Below are 25,602 nucleotides of genomic sequence, written 5' to 3'. Positions count from 1 at the left end.
AAATACAATAGAAGGTTCTTAAGCAACTCGATCATAGAAATATTACATTTAAGATTTCTGCTAATATAATATTGAAAAAAATTAGGTTACAAAATATAGTAAAATCATATAGTATAATGGAAGTTATTGGTCGGGTGTTCACAATGTTTTGTTTTAATAATATAGTAAAATTTTGCTACATTATCAGGGTTGGCTATATGTCATGGCAGAGTAGTTGACGGCCACAGACCTGACACCCCGTTAGGCACGAATTTTTTTTTTTAAATTTATATGTACTATTATGAAAAAAATTGTATAATCAATGTTTCAACACAATTACATAATCACTAGCTTGGTCTAATGATAAAGGGGCATGACATCTAGACAAAAGGTTGTGGTTTCTAGTCTTATTTGAGACATTTTTTAACCTAATTTTTATACAAAAGTTTTTTACACAACTCAAATCATAATCAAGTAAGTTCATTTAGAATTAAATTGTTTAAACCTAACAAAATATTTCTTTTACTTACTGCCCAAAAAAATTTTCGCCTTTGGCCCCAAAAAAATTTCACATTCTCGGAGCCAGCCTATACATTTTATAATGAAAATTTTTAAATGATCAACCCGGCTACCTGGTGTAACCCAATAACGTACAAAAGGCGAACCTATATGCCCGCAATTGAAGAGAACGATGGGTAGCCTAAGCCCGTCATATCTAGCTCCCAGAAAACCCCACCGTCCAATGCCCACTGTGGTAAAACTCGATTAAGATCGCATTCAAACTTGAGACCTTACAATTTCCATTCAAAATCTTCATTTTTTTAATTTCTCTAATATCTGTTGAGATAAAGCTTGACACTTTATATTTTGAATTAAACCAAATTTAAACATGCATATAATATAACATTTCTTAGAAAATACTTAAAGAGAAACATGATTAATGGAATGTTAACATTATATTTTTGAATCGTTTCAATTTTCAAAAATAGTAAAAGACAAAGAGAGAATGTTTTTATAATACAGCTACAAGATCTTGTAAAATCATTTTCTTGCACATTAATCTACCTTTTGTAGTTACAAAAATTTGTAACTTCTTATTTATATACTTTAGCCCTTGAGTTTTAATTGTTTTAATTTGAGTCCTAACAAACTTTTATTTTTTAAACTTTGTTTACTTCACACTTTGGCCCTCCAAAGTTGTTTTAATATATACCCGAACATTTTTTTTGTGTTATAATTATGTATATATTTTAGTTATAGATTTTTTGATAATGTCCCACATGATATTTTATTAACTTTTGAGTATGACGTTACGTTTATTTTTATCTATGTTAAAACAAAGTTGTATTCTCAGTAAGTATGTAAGTTTCATTTAAATATGTTGTTATGACACATTTATCTTTATCTATGTCACACTATTAAAAGAGAGTTGTATTCGCAATAGAGTTTGTTTTTCGTATCGTAAGCTATATACCGAGTGTCGGTACCGCATCGATACCAAAATGAGCCGAACCGATACTGATCAAGTTATTTTGATATTTAGATAAACTTTTTTGTTGTGTCGAAGTGATAGTCATTACGATGCGTTTATATATCCGTGTTTTGATATTCGGGCTCATTGTCACACACAACCCGCGTGGGGAACATACTTGTACTAAAAAATAACAAATCATGATAAAGGGCATTTTCTTTGCTATAAATTGCTATAAGTCAATGACGGTTTGAACAATTTTATCAAGAACCGCCTAAAAACTACATATAACTGTATATTTATTCATGTGGAACTAAAAATACAAAAACTATAGTCTCAACTCCCTTATTCCAAATTTTTACACTTTTATAATGCTTATAATCTCGCTCATCATTCAAGAAGCACCACCAACAAAGATCTCAAGCTATTTCATCAATCACTAATAATCATAAAAGAGGTCGTTGGTCTAACTCTGATACGATGTTTGATAGCATATTTTGTGTATTTATATCATTTTCTCTGTAAAGTATCCAACTAAACCTTTGATAATACCATCAAAATATTTTAATTTGACGGTGAATGCATGGTTCAAAGAGAGATCCTTCACCAGAAATGTGGAACTTGCACGTTAAGTCTTAAACATTCTTGAAGCAATCTGACTTACTTGCTCCTCTCCCCTGGACATTGCTATATTACACACAAAACTGAAGTACATCGACATCGTGTTGCTAGGCGAAGCATAGATTGATGCACCCTAGATGACGAAAATCCAAAATAACATAACCATCACATCCATCTGGTCTACCAACCTTACTAAACAAACGTAGGCTTGGAGGCTGGAAAGCAAAAGGCCTATTACGCATTAAATGTACACAAATTTAGCGGAGATTTTAGGGAAAATCTTGCATTATTTTATAGTATTTTATTTTTCTTAATATAAAGGACACTGAGTTTAACAAGCGGGTTTTATTATTCCAATACGTCGTCCAATAAAATTCTTAAAAGCTAAGTTACATTTACTTCTACAACAAATCAACTTTTATTATTCTTAGTCTTACATGATACTCAACAAAATGCTTAAAGCCTTAAAACACTGATTATATTTTCTTTCAATTGCTAAAACTTAAAAAAGAAGTAAAGACTTTAAAAATCACATTTGAACCCAATAAAAACCCATAGTTGCTCAATCGGTCAATCATAAAGTAATCAAGGAGTCATATTACAATTAGCAAAAGAGTAACTTGGAATTACAAATAATACTTCAAAAAAATATATATATAAAATGTTTGAGGCTACTAATAATATTTCAAAAAAATCGAATCCAACTATGTACGTCTTTAATGTAGTCTAACTTGATACACATACACACTAAGATTTACAAAAAAATACCCGCTTTTGTGGAACGAAAGCTCTCAGGTTGCTGCAATGCTGCTTCCATCTTCGGCTATTCATTCCAAATTCTTGTGTCTACTTTCAATCTTGACCACCCATTCCTGAGTGATAGAGTTGACTTCCTCTGGCACCTCATCATGGGGGCAATGGCCTAATACATATGATTACATTTACAAATATTATATCATTTTGATAATAATCTAACTTTTTTGGTACCTAACATGAACGGCACATGACAATTTAGGGGTGTTCAACGAATCGAATTTCGAATATTGAATTTATTCGAATCAAATATTCGAGTTTTGAAATTCTGAAGTTGGATTCGAACGAAATAGATTCGACAAATTCGATTCGAATTCAAATTGCTAATTCGAATTCAGTTAAACAAATCTATCTTAATTCTAATTACAAAATCACTACAATTTAACAGCAAAAAGTACAAGTCTATAAAATAAATAGATCATTCAAAGTTATAGCATCCTAAATATTCAAATTGGTAATGTCTAATTACATGAACTAATAACCAGAATTATGAAATTTCAATTTTTAGTCTTTAGAAACTTAAAAGACTTGGGTAATTTATCTTTATAAATTAAAAATAAAATGTATATTATGAATTAGAATTTCGAATCGAATTTCAAATCATGAATTCTTATTCGATTCGAAAATCGATTACTAAATCAAATTCATACCGAATCGAATTCAAGTGATTGAAAATCGAATTTCGAGTTCCTCGAGTCCGATTCGAATATTGAACACTCCTACATGACATCACTTTTCCATAAAGAACTAAATGAGATTAATGGTGTGGACAAAAGTCACAAAACATGCAACAGTCTCACAAATATTTGGACTAAGTTTGCCACTTTCGATAATATGGGGACCAAACTTGCAATATGGTTAAACCTCAGTGACCACTTGTGAAATTCTATTATATATGTGACAAAACTATAGTATTCCAAAACTAGTCAAACATCTAATCTAACCAATTACCCGTTTGACCCGTTAGAAATAAAACACAGCTGAATAGACCCATTATGTAAATGGGACAAAATTGCCGTATCTAAGTTCTAACCAAGGGTTACCTGCATCAAGCTCCTTGATTACAATATCTTTGAAGTGTTCCTTAACAACACTCACTTTGGTCTTCGAATCTGATATCGGGTCTTTCATGCCCTAATTACACATACAAGATTCAAAAGGATATCAAGTGAATACAATATTTTATTCATCGCACGTTAATACGTTATCGAAAGTCTTACCTGGATAATAAGAACGTTTTCCTTGAACCCTTAGAGTAAATAATTTAAAGGGATTGAAGGATCAAATGTGAAGATGCTTTCGAGAACCACCAGAACACCAGGGTCATATGACTAGCCTTCATTAAGAAATGCAAAACTAGCACATTTTTGTTTCATGAAAATAGATAAATAAATAACATGTAGCGAAAGTATTCAAACAAAATGTAACCGGGTCTTGAAAAAGGATACTGCCCTTACCATCTCATTGAGAAGCCCTGCATCAGCGCGGTCTGTTTTCTGCAAACATTAACATACTCAGTAGTCAGTAACAACCATAACTAACACAAAAAATAACACGTTTATACTGTGAAAACTAAGATAAATAAACATTACAGTCGGGTAGCAACGTTTCACTAAATTCCTAAAGCTCAGTCTTAAGTAGAATGAAAGTCCCCTGGCACCTAACCATGCAATCCCTGTAGTTTTCCTTTCCTAAAATAAACAGAGATATGAAAAACTCAAACCCGAAAGTCAAACTGAAAATTCAAGCTCAAAAGTCAAACTACCTTAGAGGGAGGTACAGAAGAGTATCCTGGAATGTAATGGCCAGCACTATTTAACAGCACCACAGATCTAGCTAAACCGGGCCACAAGCCAGCAACAATAGAAACAAAATAGCCTGAAAGCATACCAGTTAAAATTTTTTGTTGCAATTGCTATCATTAATCATTATACTCTCAGACTGACAATGAGTTTAGATTAGAGTGGTTTATAGGCCTGTAAACGAACATGAACAGTTAAACGAACGGGGTTTTCTTAATCGTGTTCTTTCATTAAGAAAATAATGTGTTTGTGTTCATTCGTTAACGGTATAAAAAAGTGGTTCATGCACATAAACGAATGAATAAATGAACATAGAAGAACAAACATGACTGAGCTAAACCAAAACAGAAGTGAAGGACAATGTGTTGGCCTAAAAAGCTATTAAAATTAGGATAACTGTAACGGGCCTATAACATTCAAATGAATATATTAAGGGTCGTAAACAAATGAACTTAAACAAACGTAAAATAACAAACATAAATGAACGTAAACAAACAAACATAAACGAACTTAAACGAATGTTCACGAACATAAAGGAACGGACGAGGCATGCGATCATGTTCGTTCGCTTATTAATTAAAAGAGCATAAATGAACTTCCAACTGAATGCTCGGTTCGTTTACAGGCCTAGTGGTCTATATAAGATAGAAACAAACCTCCAAACGAGTTCCCGACAAGATGAACCGGTTCCCCAACAACATCAGTTATAAAATTTCTTATTAACTCAGCCCACATAAGTTCAGTGTATACAACATTTGGTTTCTCAGATCTGCCAAATCCTAAAAGTGTGATGGCCCAAACTCGGTTTCCACCTTCAACTATGTCAATAATATTGTCACGGTAATGCTCCAAAAACGCACCGAAACCATGTACAAGAAGGATAGCAGGACCTTCACAGCCCATAACAGTATACTGTAAAAAACAAGAAATATGCATATGGAAAATGAAACCAAAATATGGCTAGAAATTTAAATTCACATTACTATATATATTAAAATGAAATGTTGGTATGATCAGTAAAAAAACATTTATTTTTAAGTTTCTAAAAGTGGCTGAATACACCGTGGTATTTTATTTTGTTTTTTTCAACATTCCGGCATAATTTTTTTTGGAAACAGAGTTGTATTCAAAATGGAGTATTGTTTTTGGTATCGTACGCTATACGAGTGCAGGCCCTAACAATACCAATTCTGACAGAACATCATCGGTACCAGTATCAGTATTATCGGAAGTGGTACCAGTATTAACCGAATCGATTCCGACTGAACCGCATAGGCACCAATACTGGTATTTTCAGAATCAATACCTGTATTCGTTTGTATGGTTTTCGCAGTTGTGTTTAATTTTTTCTCGACATTTAGGCATAGATTTTGTTGAAAACAGAGTTGTATTCAAAATAGAGTTCTTTGTATCATAAGCCATGGCTCCTATACCCTACCAGTACCATGACAAACTAAACTGGTTCTGACAGAACATCAGTACTTGTATCAGTATTATCGAAACCGGCCCCGGTTTTCGTTCATACGGAGAATGAAACCAAAATATGGCTAAAAATTTAAGCTCACATTTGTTTTTAATACTAACCTGTATCAGATGACCTTTCCACCTCCAGTAACGAGTGGAATATCTTTCTGTGTAATCCACTTGACTTCTTGAAGCCAAAAGACGGTACCACTGTCACAAAATGTCACAAACTGGAATAAGATTTATTACCACTAGTAACCAAAAAAACATACGGTATCTTTGGAAACATGGATACACACACCTCTCTAGAGCAAACATGATCAGCTACAGAAGCTGTAGTGAAACACGAGTACCCAAAGGGTGACAATAATCCACCATTTCGGTCCTTTTCATATTTTATTGTCTCATCATATACTCTTCTTCTAGAAACAGCTCCAAGTTGAAGAATAGGTCCAAAAAGAAAACCAAATGAAGCTCCTTCACGGGTTTCAAAAATCCGTAATCTTTCATGCAACCTGCAATAGTAAGTAGCCAAAATGAAACTTAATTCGGAATAAAAAAATTATAGAAAATCAGTAAATTACATACTCCTGCCAATCATCCCGTGAGGTACCCTCAAAATATTTCAAGTATGCAGCCAATGCATTAAGCACATCACTAGTTCCGCCTCCAACAAAGGTTCCTTGTTTTGTAATAAATGCTGATTTTTTCAATTTCTTTTTATTAATAGGAGAAGCAAGGGAACTCAAACTACTTTGACCGTTTGTCACACCATCTGACATACGAATCCTATCATTCTGAAATACAGATTTTGCAGAAGTGTTCTTGATCAATTTCCAGCTATCTTTTAACTTGTATGGACTTTCATCCATGAACTCCTTCAAATCATCAAGTGTTGGTAGAGGACCTGAATCATGTACAACTATATATAAAAAACCCAAATTTTGGATAAACTTTCTCAAACTAAAGCCATATTACTGACCCCATGCCAAATCTGCCACCGAACCAGGTAAATTTGGGGCTGAAAGAGGCGAATGCACTTGCAATTTTAATCTTTGAAACTCATCATATGACAGTGGAAGGTCCGTAACATTCTAGAAAAACAAAGTTACATCAGCATAATCTATTAATCGAACGAAGATGCAAACCAGCACTAATGAAACCAAACAAATACACCTTTATATCATAAAAGGCAGTACTCCATAGAGTTATATCAGGTCTATCCTTCTCAACAAACACATCTCCCAAGCTTTCTCTAACTTTCTCAATCACCAATCGCGAGTCGTATTCCACCTCTTCTTGTGTGTAAATGTTAGCAACCGTAACCTGTTCCAACTCTAATCAGTTATTCCATTTAAAATGTTGTTATTAACCATAACCAAACTTCAACATAACAAAGTAACAACCTCTTTTACAAGCTCCTGAATAACAGATTCGGTCCTCCCGAACCGTACCATCAGGTTAGATCCCAGATCCTTCAATGAACTTCTCAAATCAGTCACAGCAAACAAGAGCAGCTCAAACATTTCTTCATTGAAGTCTACCGATAAGAATCAACGCATCAACCAGTGTTATAAAAATCGCGATTAGTCACCGATTAATTGCTAATCAGTATGCTACCGATTTCACCTAAACGGACTGTGGTCATAATGTTGAAAGTATTTGAAAATTTGTACTTACTAATCCAATCTGATTAATAAATTTGAAAAACTATATATAAAATTCCAATCCGATTAATCGCTGGCACTTGTTCTACAACATATGTATATATTCATATTACATTGAATGTGCTTATTAAATTAGGGCTTATATAATATCATCTAACAATTAAATAAATGAATGTGATACAAATTTGGAAGTAACTAACTGACCGCGAAGGATTCGGTGATCGAAGACGTAGAGCGGAACAAGAGATGTGTGTTTAGAGGCGGCAATTAGACCTGGATGATCATCAACGCGAAGATCACTTTTGTACCAGACAAGTGCTGCATCTGTGGTGTTTTTGCCATTGGAGGTTGTAATTGAGTTGTTGACAGTGGAGAATCTGACGGTTGTTGGTGGAATAGAAGAAGATTGAATGGGAGTGAGACGACGGTGATGATGACGATGATATGTGAGAGTTGGAGTGTGTGGGAAGTGAACAATCGCCATGGAGATAGAGATACTTGCTCTCGATTTCCATCAATGGTGGCTGTGACTGATGATGATATTACGTAGTCGCCAGAAGTTACGTGTGTGGTTGTCAGACTTTCCTTAACTTGCTTTGCCAACGTTCATTTTGTTGAAATTAACTATATTATTAAATTGATTTTTTCATTTTTAGTGAGAGGTAATTAATTAGGGTTGTTCACGAACCGAACCGAACCGAACGCATGTTTGCTTATACTTGGTTTGGTTGAAAGTGAGTCGAACTGAGTGGATTGAATTTTAAGAAACGAGCGATATTTTTATGCTTGAACTTGGTTTGGTTTGAATTCGAGCGGCTTGGTTTCGTACAAAATTTTTAATTTTTAATTTCTAAAAGTAAAATATATCATTAATCCAAAAGTTTCAACTTCAAAATGTCTAGACTTCCAACCCTAAAATGTCTCTAAAGTTTAAAATTGAACTTTAAAGTCAACACAAAATAGAGAAATTTCAAAGCTCTAAAGAATACTTATTTTTATATATATACTTAAAAAATATATATATGTTTAAATAAAAAATAAAAAATAATTCAAGCAAAAACGAATCGAACCGAAACAAACTGAGCGAGACTTTGTTCGTGCATGGTTTGTTTTCAAACCGGACCTAGCCAAACGACTTACTTCTAAACCGAGCCAAATCGAACGAGCATTTTTAGTAAACAATTTTTGAGCTAGTGGTGAACGAGCGGCGAGCAGTCTGGACAGCCCTAGAGTTAATACTTACAAAGTTCCTTCCTGACATTGAGTCTCATTAAGGTGTGTTCCTTAGTTTTGTTTTAGGAGAGAAAAAAAAAGAGAAAGAGAGAGAAAGAAAGGGAAAAAAAAAGGAGAAATAAAGAAGAAAAGTGAGGAAAAACTTGATTTATGAAATGGAAAGAATTGGGAAAAAGAGGAGAAGAAAGGAAAAACAAGATAAATGAAAAGCTTTCATTTCCTTTCTTTTATTTCGTTAAGAAAACTCAGAAACACAACGATACTTTACAGGGTTTGGACACTCGACCATAAAGAAATGAACATATATTATACACCCATGATAGTGATTCATTTTTCTTTTTCTTTTATAAACTACATCAATGGTTTCAACTTTCAATCGAATATAATACGTCTGGTTATTTTTGATTTCTTTAACAGCTTGTAATCTATTTTTATTAATCACATATATCTTTGCATAATTTGAACCATGACCTCTAAATAAAGCGAAAATACCTCACCACCGAAATGTCCCCTGAGAACGGCCATAGTTATTTATTGGCATTAAAACTTCTATTGAGGTTGTAATGTATGTTGGTGCATACATGGTCACACATTGTAAAACAATACTACTTGTCTTGAATCCTTGATAGTAAAAATGCAAAAATGTGATCTAAATGCTAAATATAATTATTTATTTTATATGTTCATGCAATCAAATACAAGAGTGTTCAAACATCGTAAATGAATCAAAAGAATCAAGTATTGGACCAAAGCACGATGATCCACGTGAGTTATGTATCATGCATAACCCCCCCCCCCCCCCCCAAGCCGGATACGGTGCCTAAACATATTTGAAGAACAAAACAACATAAAACCACGGTTGATTGAAAGTTCTCAACATAAAATGATTTTCATATGAAGTTTTAACCCTTGCCACATGGATTTTGTTACGCACAAAACAGAACATAACAAACTCGGACCAAAATGTACCAGAAGCGTTATAGATCATAAACTAGAGGTTATAAGGAGATACCTTGTTGTAGCATCTCTTTGTAAGTATTTTTTAAGTTAGGCTTGGCGTCGGCCAATGGTTCAAAGTTGGGATTATTAATATCCAATATTCCAAACATAAAAACTTGAATTTAACGTTCAGTAAGATATGTTAATAACTTCTAAAGAAATGAGAGATTAATAAATATATCCATTGAATACATTTTGAAATGTATATGTTAGCTACTTACGGTACTTTTTGAAATATACGAAACAAGTGTATTACCCGGCGTGTTGCGCCGGGACATGTTGGTAAAACCCAAGTGTTGTCGGTCCCGGGCATTGAGGCGGTAACTCGACACGAGTTCAGTTGGTTTCAGTCACTTTCATTATGATACCCGAGCTAATTTGGGGGAAATCTAAAAATTTGAGGTCGACAATGGAGTGGCGTCGGTTGGTAAACTCGGGCGTTGGTAAACATCAGCGTTGTCGGTCCCGAGCGTTGAGGTTGTGAGTCTACGGCTATACCCGAATTCGGTCGGTTTATGTTATGTTTGTTACGTTACCATAACTAAAAAAATGTTAATGACCAATGATGTACCGGTAAGTGACCCAATCGGGACTTAGCGACACCAAACTTGGTAATTGTTATGCATAATAATATGATCCAATAATATTGATTTTACGATAATATAATGAATAAAAATTAAATTTGAAATGTATCCGTTACAAAATTGAATAAATTTTGAAATGTAACCGTTAACACCCTTAAGCATTCAATTTAAATTTTGAAATGTATCCGTTGTGTAATTGAATAAATTTTAAAATGTCCGTTAACACCCTTAAGCATTCAATTCAAATTTGAAATGTATCCGTTACGTAATTGAATAAAATTTAAAATATATCCGTTAACACCCTTAAAAATTCAATTCAAATTTTGAAATGTATTCGTTAGGTAATTAAATAATTTTTTTAAAATGTATCCATTAACACCCTTAAGCATGTGAATTCGTTATAAATACGAAGGCTTCCTTTGTGAAAACCCGCAACCACTACAATCACCCCACAACCACTAAAATCACCACACTGCGGCGTAACCATTCGCCATTGTCCTCACTCGGACTATCCACCAACGCCATCATAACTATTCTCATCGCCCCTTTGATTTTAATATTTACTCTAAATTTGATGCATACATAAATGTATTGCAAGTAAACAGAATGAAGATGAAGGGGAAAACAATTGCTCACTGTTTGGAGGCTGTCAAATTAACCAAACAGATGGTGAAATGGATGGAGTCTGTAAAGAGCTTAGGCCGCGTATGCGGTGCACCAATTGTTCCTAGAAAGCGTTCGTCTGAGGATTCTAACGAGAAGCTGATCAGGAAACCAAAACCGATGGCGCAAACGGTTCAAAATTTCCCTCTTGCAAATTGTGGAATCAAAGAATCAGACACAAAGCCATTGAAGAATTTGACAAATGTTCCCTCAGATGTGGAAAATAAGAAACTGATGAGTAGCTTGAGGCCGAATAAATTTGGTCGATCCACATATTTTACTGGCACAAGGCCACCAAGTGGTAAGGTTAAATTTTGGGATCCCAGAAGTTCAAACAATGGTGGTGCACACAAACCGAAAGTCACCACCACTGTAACTGTGAGGAAGCCGTTGCAGCCTTTAGATGGTGCAGACAGTAACGTTGTGAAGATCAACTCGCACGTCAATGTTAAGGAGAGTTCGTTGAAAACTCAATCCTCTGGGCACGATAAACTCAAAAGCTATAAACAAGCAGAGTTCATCAGAAACAAACCTTCATCGAGCTCGAAGCCTGCTGGAAAGGTTAAATTTTGGGACCCTCTAGCAGCGGGTCATGACCGACGTCCAAAGGTCACTACCACCATTCATATATCAAGGGGAAAGCCTTTGCAGAATTCTGAAAATGTTGTCTCAAATGGTGAAGCTAAAAGGCTAAAAGAAGGCAAGGCCCAAAAATCAGCAGTCATGACAATTACTGCATCACGAAAGGAAAACGAGAAATGTGAGAAGATCAAAGAAGCAATGAATGTCTTTGATCAAGTCTACCCCCAACTTTTGCATGAAAACCAAATGAAGATAAAGGGGGGAAAGATTGGTAATTGGAGGGTTCCTTTGGAAGCAGTCAACTTAACGAAACAAATGCTGAAATGGATGGAGCCTGTAAAGAGCTTAGGCCCCATATGTGGTGTAAAAATCGGGGATAAGTTCAAATACCAGGCACAGCTTAAGATGATTGGTCTTCATTGCCAACTTCAATCGGGTATTGATTATACCAATATTAAAGATGGTTTGTATGTTGCGAATCGTTATACACGACATAGAAATGAAGATGGCAAGACTATGTTCAAGTATCATTTAAATAGAGTGCCCGGGCAGCCTGCACTTCACCAAATGCTGAATGCTAGCTGCTGATAACAGTTCTACCATCTCTGCACCTTTCAAATGCTTGAATCTGGATTTGAGTTTAGCGACCCGTCTGTTGTTCAGTATTTGTAACTGTTTTTTTCTTATGAACTACAGCTAGCATGTTTAGTTCTCTTGTTTTAGCTAGTTATGGGCAATCTGTTGTTGAAATATACATCAGTCATGAAGTTCAAAAATGTTGTATTTTAAACAATCAAATTACATTCATCCAACATTAGCATTTCCTAATTCCAATTCAGGATTAAACTTTCCAATATCCAAATCTTATTTCCCATTAATCCACCAACAGAACTCATAACAACTGTCTTCCACTGTTATATTGTTCACAAAGAGCCTTTAATTGATTATGGTTTGATAATATGACCAAGAAATGAGTTGAACCAAGCTCGATTTGATTGTTCGGCGAGCTTTCTATTGCAGGCCCGAGCTTGGTTGAGCTCAGATAAGAAGAATTCAAAGATAGACTCGAATCTTGAATATTTAATAAAAAATATATCATTTGATAACCAAACTAATTTCAAACATTAAAAAAAAAGCTTATATTCATTTATTGTCAAAAACATACAAAGTACAATGCATGTTTGGAAGCACTGCACACAAATCTTTGGTTTCTAGAGCATGCCCCAAGTACAAAACTCAAGTCCAGAACAAAAAAAAAATGTTGCATCTAAAAAATAATAAGAGGAAGTGGGACCCAGCAGCCTCTTAGCACCTCCAACCTGCAAACCAAATATAATCAGATTATAGGCATAACTTCAGTTTCACAAAGTATGGTAATTTCAGCCCATTTACAAATATAGCCAACTTGGTATTTAAATATTTTCAAACGGGTCAAAGGGATAAACCTCACACTTATCTAGAGATAAATCGGGTCAAAAGTCGCCCAAATTTGCATTCACATGCTAACACTAATTTACGACCGTATTTTTACCTGACACGTATTAACTATTTATATAAATCAAAGAATGGATACAAAAGTGTCGTATAACTCCTAATCTTCTATGTAAACAAACTAAACAAGAGATCCTAGATTTGTGAATTATATATAGTTTAAGCTAATCAATAATAATAATTACAAAAGGTAAAGGCTTGAAGCTAGTGGATATCATTTCTTCTTTTCCCATCAAAAGAATAATTAAATTAAAGAATATATCTGTCCATTAAATATCATTTTTAATAGTTACCTCGACTTAAAGCACAAGCAAACTTGCAGACTTGCAGTATTAAAAATGAAGAAATCTTAATTGAAAAAAACATTCCGTCCTTTCTACACCAATTTCTATTTTTTTATCAGCAAAGAACTACATTTTTCAAATACGTCAAATTAACAATATAAGGAAAGGCACACTAATCACTTACGCCTGTAAACGAACCGAATGTTCATGAACTTTTCGGCGGAATGTTTGTTTATTTAATAAACGAACGAACATGAACAAACTTTTTGGCCATTTAATTAAACAAACGAACATGAACACACGTTTTGTTCGGTCATTTATGTTCGTGAACACCCGTTTATGTTCGTTTATCCATGTCGTGTATGTTCGTTACTTTATGTTAGTTTAAATTTAAATATATACATACATAACTATATTTAAATAAATATAAACATAAAAGGAACTTGTTTATCTTCATCTGTGTCCGTTTATGTTTGTTCAACTATATTTGTTTGATTGTAATCGTTTTGAGTTTAATGAGAAATAATACATGAATTTGTTTAACTTCGTTTGTTTGTGTTCGTTTACGTCCAAGAACTGTTCATTTAGGTATTAAACAAACGAATACGAACATGCTCGTTTTCTCATTGAACGAACATGAACAAAAAAAAAATGTCCAATTATATGTCCATGTCCATGTTGGTTCTCGTGTTCGTGTATGATTAACTTTACACGAACAAACAGGAACACGCCCATGTTCATGTCCTTTCAATTCGTTTACAGGATACGCATATCTAAAATTAGCAAATTAAGTGTTTTTCTAAGTGTGAACAATTCAAATAAACTTGAAATTTAGATATCACGGGATATAGATATCTAGGAAACCTAATTTTGGTTTTGCTATTCAAAAGGGGGTTGCGGCGCATCTTGTTGCTCGTTTGCCTGCCACTTTATTGTAATCGTTTTTGGAAATTTAATCCTATATAAAGTATAAAGATAAGTTTTTCGAAAAAAAAAGCGGTAAATCATCAAAAAAATCACAAAACCATGAAGAAAATCTCCGTTCGATTAACTAAATGAACGAACACGAACACGACAGAGGCATGTTCGTTCAACTGCGTACATGAACGTTCAATAATGTTTTCCTTTACGGCTATTTATGTTCATTAATGTTTGTCTGTTTATGTTTATGCTAATATTTTTAAATGCCTTTCCTAATCTTATCAAACAAATTTAAGCAACACTATTCAAATTTGTTCTGTTCGGTTGGGTTCGGTTCGTTTACAATAATAATAATAATAATAATAATAATAATAATAATAATAATAATAATAATAAAACGACGAATCAGAAAATCGCGGTGACTTACGAATCATTTCGCAACCATCCGGGCAATGAAATCCTCATACTTAATCTTGCCATCAGACCCAACATCAATCTCCTTAATCCACTCATCAAATTCCGCAGGCTCCAGCTTCTCCCCAATACTCGTCAAAATATGTTTGAGATCCGCAACGACAACGAACCCGGTTCCGTCTTTATCGATAACCTTGAAGGCGTCACGGAGCTGGCGATCGAAGGGCTCCGGTTTAAGGTGCTTGGACATGAGCTCCGTGAAGCGGTTGAAATCGAATGGAGATGTTAGCTTCTCCTCGGCGATGATGGATTTGAGCTGGGCTTGGGTGGGGTTGCCGCCGAGAGAACGCATGAGGATGCCGAGCTCTGATGGGGCGATCTTGCCGTCGCCGTCGGAGTCGAAGAGGGTGAAGGCCTCTTTCATGGCGGCTACCTGTTCATCGCTCAAACCCATTGTTTGGTTGATTGTTGGTTTAATTGAATGAATGTATGTATGAAGAATATTGGGATGAATGAATGAATGTAGAAAGAGAGAGGATGATTGATTTTGGAGAACGTGTTTAGGGGATGGAATTATTGGCGTCCGTTAACTTGTTTGGGCCGAAAAGTTAAAGCCCGTTTATTTTATTATTATTATTATTATTATTATTATTATTATTATTATTATTTTTGAACAACAGATGAATACTTTAAATGAACTACCGACTAAATTCATCACATCGAGATACACTCGTTTTTTGATCAGGAAAAAACACTCACCTAATGCTAACACTTGTGAACACTCGTTCGAATGTATAACAGTGTGGTGCGATAAAACTCAAGGGCCCAACTAGTGAAATTAACATATTCACCTAATCTCTCTCACAATCATCATATCGATGCCTCTGAAACCAAATGCTAGGACATGAATCAAACTTTGGTCATATAGAACATCAAGTCTCTCATGCCAGTATACCACTTCACTGCCAAGCTTATTATTATTATTATTATTATTATTATTATGTTTGAATGACAACTTTGTTTATGTATGAGGTGTTCATGGGTCAGGTCACTTTGAAATATATATACTTTCTAAAACCGAACCAAAAATCGAAATGCTAATTTTTATAGTTTTTCAAAACATCTAATTTTGATTTTTTTGGTTTTTTTATTTGGGTTCGATTTCACTCTTTGTCGGTTTTACCATCTGGGTTTGAAAACTGTTGGCTAAAAAATATAATAATGATACTGTTAGAGGCGCCCATTTTTGAATTTAAAACAACCTAGTCGGACTGACTGATTTTAAAGACGGCTGAGGGAATTCAAAAAGATAAGCCCAGCTTGTTTATTTCAAAAATTAAAAATATATATGTAATACATAAACTGTTGAAGCGATAGTTTTCTAACTTAAGAATAAGTCGACAGTTTTTTTAAAGTGTTCAGACCGAACAAGTTGTTGACAATAAGTGTGATAAATTAAACACGCCACATTCAAATTCTCTACCAAAATATTTATCCAAATAATAAACCAAAAGATCTACCAGGAAGTAAACCTCAAACAAGTGAGACATCTAGTGGTAGTAATGACAAATGGATCTCTTACTCCTTTCGAAATACATATAAATCATACTTGATGTGTTTTTACAATAACTAATATCCCTAGTAGATCTCTTAGTACTACACTAACCCCACAAACATTTGTCACATCCCCTCAATGAAGAAGGTCTAAGGAAAACTTGTTTCGGTCATCTCTAACTCAGTGGAAGTAAAGAACCCTTGAAATCAGCTTGCTGGACCAGATTTTACTTTTAGCCATAGCTGACTTTGACCAGCATTGACTTTTTAAAATTTTGACCTAACTGATTTGCTAGGACACCCAAAGTTAAATTAATTTAGATCTATTTTGGCTTTCAAATGCCTTTTTTTTTAAACTCTTACACTTGAATGCTAGGTGTCCTTCTAAGGCTCCAACAATCTGGCTCATCGATGGTCTACGTAGTCTCAAATGGCGCACACAAAGAGTGGCGCAAACAATCATTCTACGCATTTCACTATACTTGTACATATTCTCCAATCTTGGGTCTACTAATGCGCTAAAATTTCCATCCTTCAACGCTCGCTCCAGCAATGGCTTTGCCTAAATATGATATCATTATTATTAGCAAAACCAACTACCACAAGACTGCCTTTACTTAACTAAAAAAGATAACTTACCCAACCGACAATATCATAATCCAAAACTAAATCAACAGGTTGGTTGCCCGTAATCAATTCGAGAAGTATGACACCGAAGGAATACACATCTGATTTCTCAGTCAACCTCCCAGATTAAATCAACAGGTTGATCTTAGGTTTACCTACAACATAAATTGGTTCAATACCTTGACAATTAAAATTTAAAAACATCAAAATATGGTTTACAATAACCTCACATTCGTCATGCAAATACGTCAATCCTTTCGCTATTCCAATCGCAACTTTCATCCTCATATCCCAACTTAACACATTGTTTCCATTCTCTGAAATGAGTTGCTAATTTATCAACAAACATCAACATATCAATTGTTAACTTTTTATTAACAAAAGTTCACTCACCATGCAAGTGGAAATACAAGGTCTTGTTCGGAACAAACTCGTACACCAGCATCTTCTCACTCCCATAATCGCAGTGTCCAACCAACGAAACTATGTGCTTGTGATGAATAGGACTAGCGATAGCAACTTCGGTTTGAAATTCAAGTTCCCCTTGTTTACTTCCGGTTCTCAACTTTTTAACTGCGACTTTCTCTCCATTCGGAAGGACTCCTTTATGAACATAACCAAAACCGCCTTTTCCAAGAATATTATCACCTGATTGTGAGAAATCTTGTGTTGCATTAGCTAAATCTTCATATGTGAATACGGTCTTGAGGGTTTCACTAGCGCAATGTGGCGGTGAGGGTTCTATCACAATGTTAACATGATCACCTTGTGGCATCGTAATAACATGATCTTTATAATGAGAAGGAGAAGGAACTACATAGCCAAACATTAAAAGATATGTTAAAACAAAAAATGTTAAGTACAACTAATTAAATTAATTTATCAGGTCAGCTACGGCCTACGCACTTCCAACGACCTTTTTTTATTGGGACTTTTCCCAAACAAGTGACGGCTTCTGGGTAACAAATTTAAATTATTTTGTTTATGGGTGTCATTACATTCACGAAAGTGATTAGGATTTTTTTTTTTTTTTATGTTTTAGCAATATTAGACACTTCCGTGAATGTCATTTACAGGACACCCATAAACAACTCTTACCTTGAAACCGTCATCATATATTCATATGGAGCATGCATGCAATCGTAAAAGTTTGAACCTAGCTAGTTGACAAATTTAATTAATACCTTTAATGGGAAGAACTTCAGGGTGGGTTCTTGTTTTCTTCCTTTTACAAAGAATAACAAGAAGGCTAAGTATGATGATTGTAAATACTCCAGCAAATAATGCAATCTTAATGATTTCTCCAGATGACGACGGTGGAGGTACGGCGGTGGAAGGGGCTGTTGGCAGTGGTGAAGTGGTGGTAATGGATGGTGGTGTTGCCTGAACTAGAGGACGCATGATGATTGATGACTTATGAGTTCTTGAAACTCTAGAGTCGATCACACATAATAAGGTTATTATTATAACTTATAAGTACGTCCAATGAAATGACACAACTATACAAGTACATTATATATATGTATATATAATGAGCTTTGATTGAACAAGGGAAATAAAAGATTTTGAGAATCTAAAAAATCTTTTATAGTTATATTTTATTTTTATTTTTTTTCACTTTTACATGTTTAAAATTTTTAAATATAATGAGAGGATTCTAGGCCACTTAATTTTACTACATTGTCGGTGTAATAATGTAAAAACAAAAGTTTGTTTTCTAAATATACATAGGTTTTTAAATAAAGTTTTTTAATGAAATTATTTGGTGAAAATATACTAATATTGAAGCTACGATTTGTGGAAATCAACTTTAATTATTTGTTATATTTCTCAATCTATTTTCCTTTTTGATTAAGTAAAAGTTTTTACTTGATTAAAATTAATATTAATAGTAATATATTAGGCTTACTTATAAGTTAAGGGTTCTTCGATCCTCAATTAGTAACAACCGTTGCATTCACAAAACAGGTTCATTATTAGACATTAACCTAATACAACGGGTATGTGTTCACGGTTTATTCTTGAAAATCATGAAATCATCCAAACTGATTATCCGTTTGATTTTACCAACAATTTTAAAAAATTTTGGTTAGCCGGCTTTTAAAATTTAAACAATAATTAAATGTTTGGTATGTTGTTTATACCAATAGTTGACCGTATCAAACCTGACTAGACCGAATATGAGAATAGTAAGAATATATTGGATATATTTCAATTTATTTAGATATTCCAAGTTGGGTTACATTTTAAACATCTTAGCAATAGTTGAATTATATATGGCGTTATCATTCATCTTTTTAGAGAATTAAAATATGGTAAAGGTTGAAAGGAACATGATACGATTAGTGTGAAGTATAAAGGTAATGTGGATGCCAATTTATAGAGTTCAATTTTGAAATATATATACTTCTTTTAGTACATACATTCGACTTCATAAGCTTTATAGAAAGCTATCTCACAATAATTATTGTAACTTGTAAGCATTGCATTAAAACATTTATACTTCCAATTTTCAATAAATAAAATGATAATGTACCATTTAAATTGTTAAATCTTCCTTCTTTTACATGTTTAAGTAATCGTGTTAAAATAAATTAATAGATTGACACAACACATATAATATTGCTTACCAAAACCATGCAACTTAATTTATAAAATATAAATATTACATAATTTACTTGTGTGTCTAATTCGGAACTTTTGTGTTATACATTTACACCCTAGTTTTAAAACTTGTAACCGCTAAGAAGTTTAAACCTCATACTACTTCTTAAGACTTCTTGTAGCATGTTCTTTATCGATTCTCATTTGCCGTCGACAGAAGACATACTTTTCAAATTGAAACCCGTTAATTTTTTGTTCGATAACCACATCACTAAAACAAAACATTACCAGAATTTTCAAGGTTTTCCATTGATATTTTGTTACTAAAAGAGTTAGAACTACAACTATAGTTAGAGATGGTAACTAACTAACAATTAGAGGTATTAGTTTAGTGTAAGCTAGGCTAATAGATTTAGATATCCTTGGTAGGACTAAAAGATTTCTAGCCTAGCGAGGTATCAACGAGTAGAAAAGATATTCCTCTTCCACTAGGTTAGACTTCTAGTCACATAGTGACAAATATGTAGATTTTAAATTAGTATTAGTAACAATTGGAGATGGTAGGCATAAGCTACTCACTGCCGTATGTGATTACAAATGTATGAGGTTATCTTTTGTCATTGGGTTATTCTGAATAACTAGCCTTTTTATTTGTTGATCACTTAAAAAAAATAGAAAATTCTAACAAAGGCTAAGTTTTCTAAGAAAGGATATGTGGATAACTGATGCCATGTGCCTTATTAACATTTCTTTTAGAACTTTTTTGCATACCTGGATGATTTATTTATATATTATTGTTATATTAAACAAAAAAGTGATGTTACGATTCTAATTATCATCTTATAGGCCCACCCTACATTTTCAACGTGGATTGAAGATACACCATACTTTTGGTATAATTAGTGACTTAATAACAACCATTAATCTTTAAAATATCCAAATTATTACTGGCTCAAATCTCTAATGTTTTCTAATTATACAGCAAAATATTTTTAAAATGAATTTTATATACCAGATAATTGCTTGAAAACATAACTACTTTATTTTATAGTCAACTGTCGTTAACTTTCACGCCACACCTTAAACCATCCAAAAGCTTACACAGCACACTCTTGTTATTCTTCCCTTCCTATATATATACTTCATCAGCTTCAAATTACACACACAGCTTACATGCCACACTCAAACCCGAATAACCCGAAACCCGATAATTTAAACACCATGTTAGAATTCACATATGAATTGATCATACTTGCTGCTTCTAATCCACACATCATATTTCTCATTTGTAATGTGATCATAGTTACTCTTATTCTTGTTAGCTTGGAACCCACTTCACATTCTGATATTTCTGATCACAAACACATTCTACTCTTATTCCTGTGCCACCACCGCCACCGTCACCGCTGCCTGCCGCTAACAAAAGCAATGAAACCGCCACTCGGACTGCAGGGCTTCAAGAAAGTGCCATTAATGTGTTGGTAGACGTTGATCAAGTGTCGAATGATTGCAACTTATCGGTCGAAGAACCCGAGGAGTTGGAGGATGATGAACTTAGAAGAAAGTTGAAGAATTTATTAATAAGGTTAATAGAGGTTGGAAAGCTGAAAATTGAGTTTAAAATAATTATGAATATTAGGGTGGTGCATAATTCCAGTTATTTAAGGTTGGAGCCAGGCTAGGATTGAATTCATGTAACACATGAAAAAATCAAATTTAAAGAATGTTCAAATCTTCTTTTTGTTTATTTTGTTGGGATATAATATTATAGCATAGTTTCATATATACTTTTCAAAAAATATTTTTAAAAAATAATTAAACTGGGAGCAGTTGAACTGCTACATTTAATTATTTTTAATTACAAGATGCTATTTGGATTGGTGATGACTGATGAGCTTATTCTCTTAATACGTTGAAAATGCTAGGCAACGAGCCTTATGGTACACACCGTAAGCTTACAGTGGGATCAACTTATCTTATTAAAAAACATAAAACATGAGTAAAAGCCAATTACATTTGACTTCAAGCATCAAACCACAGCAACCATCTTCAAATGTGCACTTGGAATCACGAAACCAGCTCTCATTTCTTCGAAAGAGTACTCAATAACCGCATCATGCACCATCATCTCCTTAACCGGTACCACAGGTGTCATTGCAGTCTGCATTGGGACAGAACCCGATGGTGTCACAGGAATCGTGTTTGTTTTAGGATTCCTGTTTTCATCATTCGCAGCAGACATCAAGGATTTGGAAGGAGTTGTCATTGGAATCATGTTGGTGTTTTGAAAAGCTTTCTGTTGTTTTCTGTTGTTATCTTCCAACAATGTTGTTATTATGTTGGATTTTGATGATTTTGTTGAAGAAACCGGAGAAAAAGGTGGGCGGAAGATCGGTTGTTGTGACTGTTCAGCTTCACTGATAGAATGTTTACGGTTTGCAGGAAGTCCAACTATGTCCAAACCTCTCCTCCCTGAATATTTACACCATATTATATTATTTAGATTTGTAAATATAATATAATCAAATAAGGAGGTAGAAATGTACCAGTCGAAAGGGCTGTAAATCCATCATCCCTATTATTCTTTTTAGGGTCACGAGTATTAGGTGTCGCTCTAACTGGATAAAGATTGGTTTTAGGTGCATGCATAGCTCCACCGAGTGATAATCTTCTGTTACTTACACCACCATAAGGTATCCTAGACCCTACCTTTTTCCCACTTTGTTGCTTCATGGGGCTCGGTTTTGACCCAAATATGGCTTCCTGTTCTGCTATCAGTTGTCCATGAAGTTTCTTTTGGTCCTACAACACCAAAACACGTTATATAAAGTCACCATTGTAAAATGGGTTGGGTTGAAACGGGACGGACAGGTTGACCCGTTGCTCTTTTAGCTATATTTTATTTGACCCGTTTGAGATTAAAACATACCCTTTGTCGTTTTCGTTCTTCCTCTTTCTCTTGCCTTAATCTCTTATATTCCTCAAGCATGGAAAGAAGTCGGATCTGCGTACACAGATTATATTTCAATATGGACCAGAACCAAAAAAAAATATTTTTAGATTATTTATGATATTAAATGTTATTACCCCATCATAAGTGAAATCGGTGCCTCTCTCATTCTCCCACGTTCTTGTTTTCACTGTTATTGCCTCCACAATTCCTGTTCCATAATCATCGATAATAACATATAAAATGTTGATGTCCTAAAGAAACATTATAGTAATTAATGATCATACCTGGAAGTTTATTTACTAAAGCCCGAGCCTTTTCTGCACGCTTTAGAGTGAGATGAGCACCTCTTCCAGAATTATAACGATTATCATCCTAAATAATAATAACAATACATAAGTTACTCTAGTTTGATATAGTATTGAATAAAAAGAAGTATCTAATAACATACCAGAAGAACCAACATTGTTTATTCCTCAAGCCAACCACTCTTCTTCACAAGCAGAAGCCACTTTTCAACTTCTCGAGTATTTCTTTCCTGCTATATGCTTCCTCTTTCACTTCCCCCATTTGAACCTCAATTTGATCTAGAAGACCAGCAGGATCAATAGCTCTTCATTGTGCAAACCATATGTCAGTCAATATGCATGAGCATGCAATACATATGTATGTGTACATATTGAACATTTTAGTCAATATGCAATACATATGATGTGTATATATAATCATACATACAGTTTCAATAGATTCCAAAACAATCTCCATTGAACTATCAGAGTCTGGAAGCAAATGTGTCTTTCTATAAATGTCTTCTAACTCTGATCTTTTCTTCAACACGAGTTCCTTCATTTTTCTTGATTTCAAGCCTTCAAGCCGTGAAACCTCAGCATCAACCTTCAAAAAAACAAAAAAAAAAAAAAAAAAACTTGTTAGATTTCATACATTTTGAATAATTCATCTATACACCATATCTTACATGATTAATGAATTCATCCGAGAGCAAATTGGGTTCTGTGATCTCCTCCTCTGAAGCAGCTATGTTACAGGTGACACACTGAAATATTTGTTGTTCTTCGGTTGGTGTATCCATTAAATTCCAAAGCTCTAACAGAGAAGTTGCAAGCTTCTTTATCTACAATTTGTTTACCCAATTAATACTGTATTGAATATGATTACAAAAACTGCATTAGTAAGTCTAATCCAACATTTTATCTGTAACAACATGTTTTAGGAGTTCTATTTATTTTAGTAAAGTGATTTAGAGGTTGCAAATTCTTAAAGAAACTATTGGCAACTTTTGACCATTGACCCGTTCCACTTTTATACATTTGACCCGTTAGAGCTGAATCTAACCCCAAGCCATCTCTAATAAAATTATGTTTGTTTATTTAAACGGACCCAAACGTTCAGTAAACCCTTGTTTGCAGACAATTCGTTTATGTTTGTTTATTGATAAACGAAATGAACAAAGTTTTTAGTTTGTTTAGTTAAACAAACAAACATGAACACATGAATCGTTTGTGCATTTGAGTTTGCGAACATTCGTTATGTTTGTTCTTTTAGTTTCGCTCGTTTAGGTTCATTTATGCTCGTTAATGTTTGTTTGTTTCAGTTCGTTTATATTTATGCTTTTACAATTAGTCGAATTCTATGAAATTAATATATCACCTTTTACCATCCAGTCTAATTCTATGAAAGTAATATATCACCTCTTACAATCTAGTCTAGTTTTACCTTTTTAGCCCAACAGACTGATGTTGGCATTTACTTTTAATTGGTGTTCACTAGGTTATGTTTGTTCATGTATACTATTAACAAATGAACATTAACAAACACGAACATGCCTCACTTAACAAACAAACGCGAACAAGAAAACCTGTTCCTTTAATCGTGCGTTCCAGTTGACCCATTCCACTTTTATACTTACTGTTTGCATTCTCTGTATTTGACCTCAAGTAACTGCTCTATAGCTGCAGCAAGACTTCCAATTGCATCATCATTTATGCTCGTTGTTCCATCAGGATTAATATCATAGACTGTCTGATTAAAGTCCATTCCAAGCACCAAACACAGTGAATTTAAGGTGCTCATGTGGTCTAGAACTTTTTAAGCCTATCACTCTGGATATATCAAAGAAAATTAAGAGTAGTTAGTAATCGTTTTAAAACAAGCTAATGGCGTAAAAAAGTAGATTACTTCTCGTTCTCAAGTTCTTGTAGTTGCATATCAAGTTCTTCAAGTGTTCTCATGATAAATCAGTTTCATCGAGACTGTTTTATAAGTAGTTGCATAAATTCCATTTGTATCTGTTGCATTTGTTCTAGAACTTCAATGAATGATTCATTCTCTCGGATTTCCTCTTTTCATCTCTTCAAGTCTGGAAGAATGGCTTTGATCTCCGCTTTTAGGCTCTTAGTGTCCTGATCAGACTGAAAAAGTAACATGCCATACAACAATCATATCTTAATACATATTAATATTAATAATAATAATTATTATTACCTGCCTAATGTGCACGGGTCGCTCACCCATTGCAGAACATATGGCAGCTACTCTGCTTCGGAATCAGCAATTGCTTGTCTCAATATCGCTCGTTTCTGTTTGCTAATCTACCTTTCTTTTATACACCTCAAGGCATTCTCTTTCGATCTCTAACAGCATTTTATCCTTTCAACATCGAACTCTCCAACCTCATCCCATATTATCTGATTCACAGTTGGCATACAATTACACATTTTCACTTAAAAGTCTAGAATTATATATTAAGATTAATAGTAAAAAAAATACCTGTAGTTCATAAAGAAGGGTTCCACATGTTGTTTCTACTTGCAGTAGTGGATCATTTGCGGGAGTAGACATTCTGAGACAATGCAGCACTT

The 25,602-nt window shown here is 34.0% G+C and overlaps 2 protein-coding genes and 3 pseudogenes across 4 annotated transcripts; 1 reads left to right on the top strand and 4 right to left on the bottom strand.

Moving 5' to 3' along the window:
• Window positions 1–2,809: 2,809 nt before the first annotated feature.
• On the bottom strand, window positions 2,810–8,301 carry LOC143542676 (uncharacterized; annotated as a pseudogene). Its single transcript, XR_013136936.1, has 14 exons — window positions 8,022–8,301; window positions 7,557–7,690; window positions 7,327–7,476; window positions 7,133–7,244; window positions 6,739–7,057; window positions 6,452–6,665; window positions 6,271–6,360; window positions 5,343–5,598; window positions 4,650–4,762; window positions 4,477–4,575; window positions 4,333–4,380; window positions 4,105–4,215; window positions 3,928–4,018; window positions 2,810–2,993 (listed from the first exon to the last, which is right to left on the bottom strand). The product of XR_013136936.1 is annotated as an uncharacterized LOC143542676 (transcript).
• Window positions 8,302–11,239: 2,938 nt separating this feature from the next.
• LOC143542675 (uncharacterized) lies at window positions 11,240–12,466 on the top strand. The gene is made up of 3 exons (XM_077035214.1): window positions 11,240–11,594; window positions 11,811–11,962; window positions 12,044–12,466. The coding sequence occupies exons 1-3, from the start codon at window positions 11,240–11,242 to the stop codon at window positions 12,464–12,466; spliced, it is 930 nt and encodes a 309-aa protein (XP_076891329.1).
• Window positions 12,467–13,017: 551 nt separating this feature from the next.
• On the bottom strand, window positions 13,018–15,507 carry LOC143542693 (putative calcium-binding protein CML13 pseudogene; annotated as a pseudogene). The gene is made up of 2 exons (XR_013136937.1): window positions 15,002–15,507; window positions 13,018–13,197 (listed from the first exon to the last, which is right to left on the bottom strand). The product of XR_013136937.1 is annotated as a putative calcium-binding protein CML13 pseudogene (transcript).
• A 1,268-nt stretch (window positions 15,508–16,775) lies between these two features.
• LOC143542673 (proline-rich receptor-like protein kinase PERK15) lies at window positions 16,776–18,570 on the bottom strand. The gene is made up of 6 exons (XM_077035213.1): window positions 18,354–18,570; window positions 17,563–17,982; window positions 17,372–17,486; window positions 17,182–17,287; window positions 16,906–17,104; window positions 16,776–16,834 (listed from the first exon to the last, which is right to left on the bottom strand). Exons 1-6 carry the CDS (start codon window positions 18,568–18,570, stop codon window positions 16,776–16,778), a joined length of 1,116 nt encoding a protein of 371 aa, XP_076891328.1.
• A 3,130-nt stretch (window positions 18,571–21,700) lies between these two features.
• Window positions 21,701–25,582, bottom strand: LOC143542691 (65-kDa microtubule-associated protein 3-like; annotated as a pseudogene).
• Window positions 25,583–25,602: the final 20 nt, after the last annotated feature.

The sequence above is a fragment of the Bidens hawaiensis genome, unplaced genomic scaffold, assembly GCF_021521415.1.
Source record: "Bidens hawaiensis isolate Kalapana, Puna unplaced genomic scaffold, B.hawaiensis_p1.1 tig00012954_1, whole genome shotgun sequence".
NCBI lineage: Eukaryota > Viridiplantae > Streptophyta > Magnoliopsida > Asterales > Asteraceae > Bidens > Bidens hawaiensis.
This window is presented reverse-complemented; position numbering and strand designations above follow the sequence as displayed.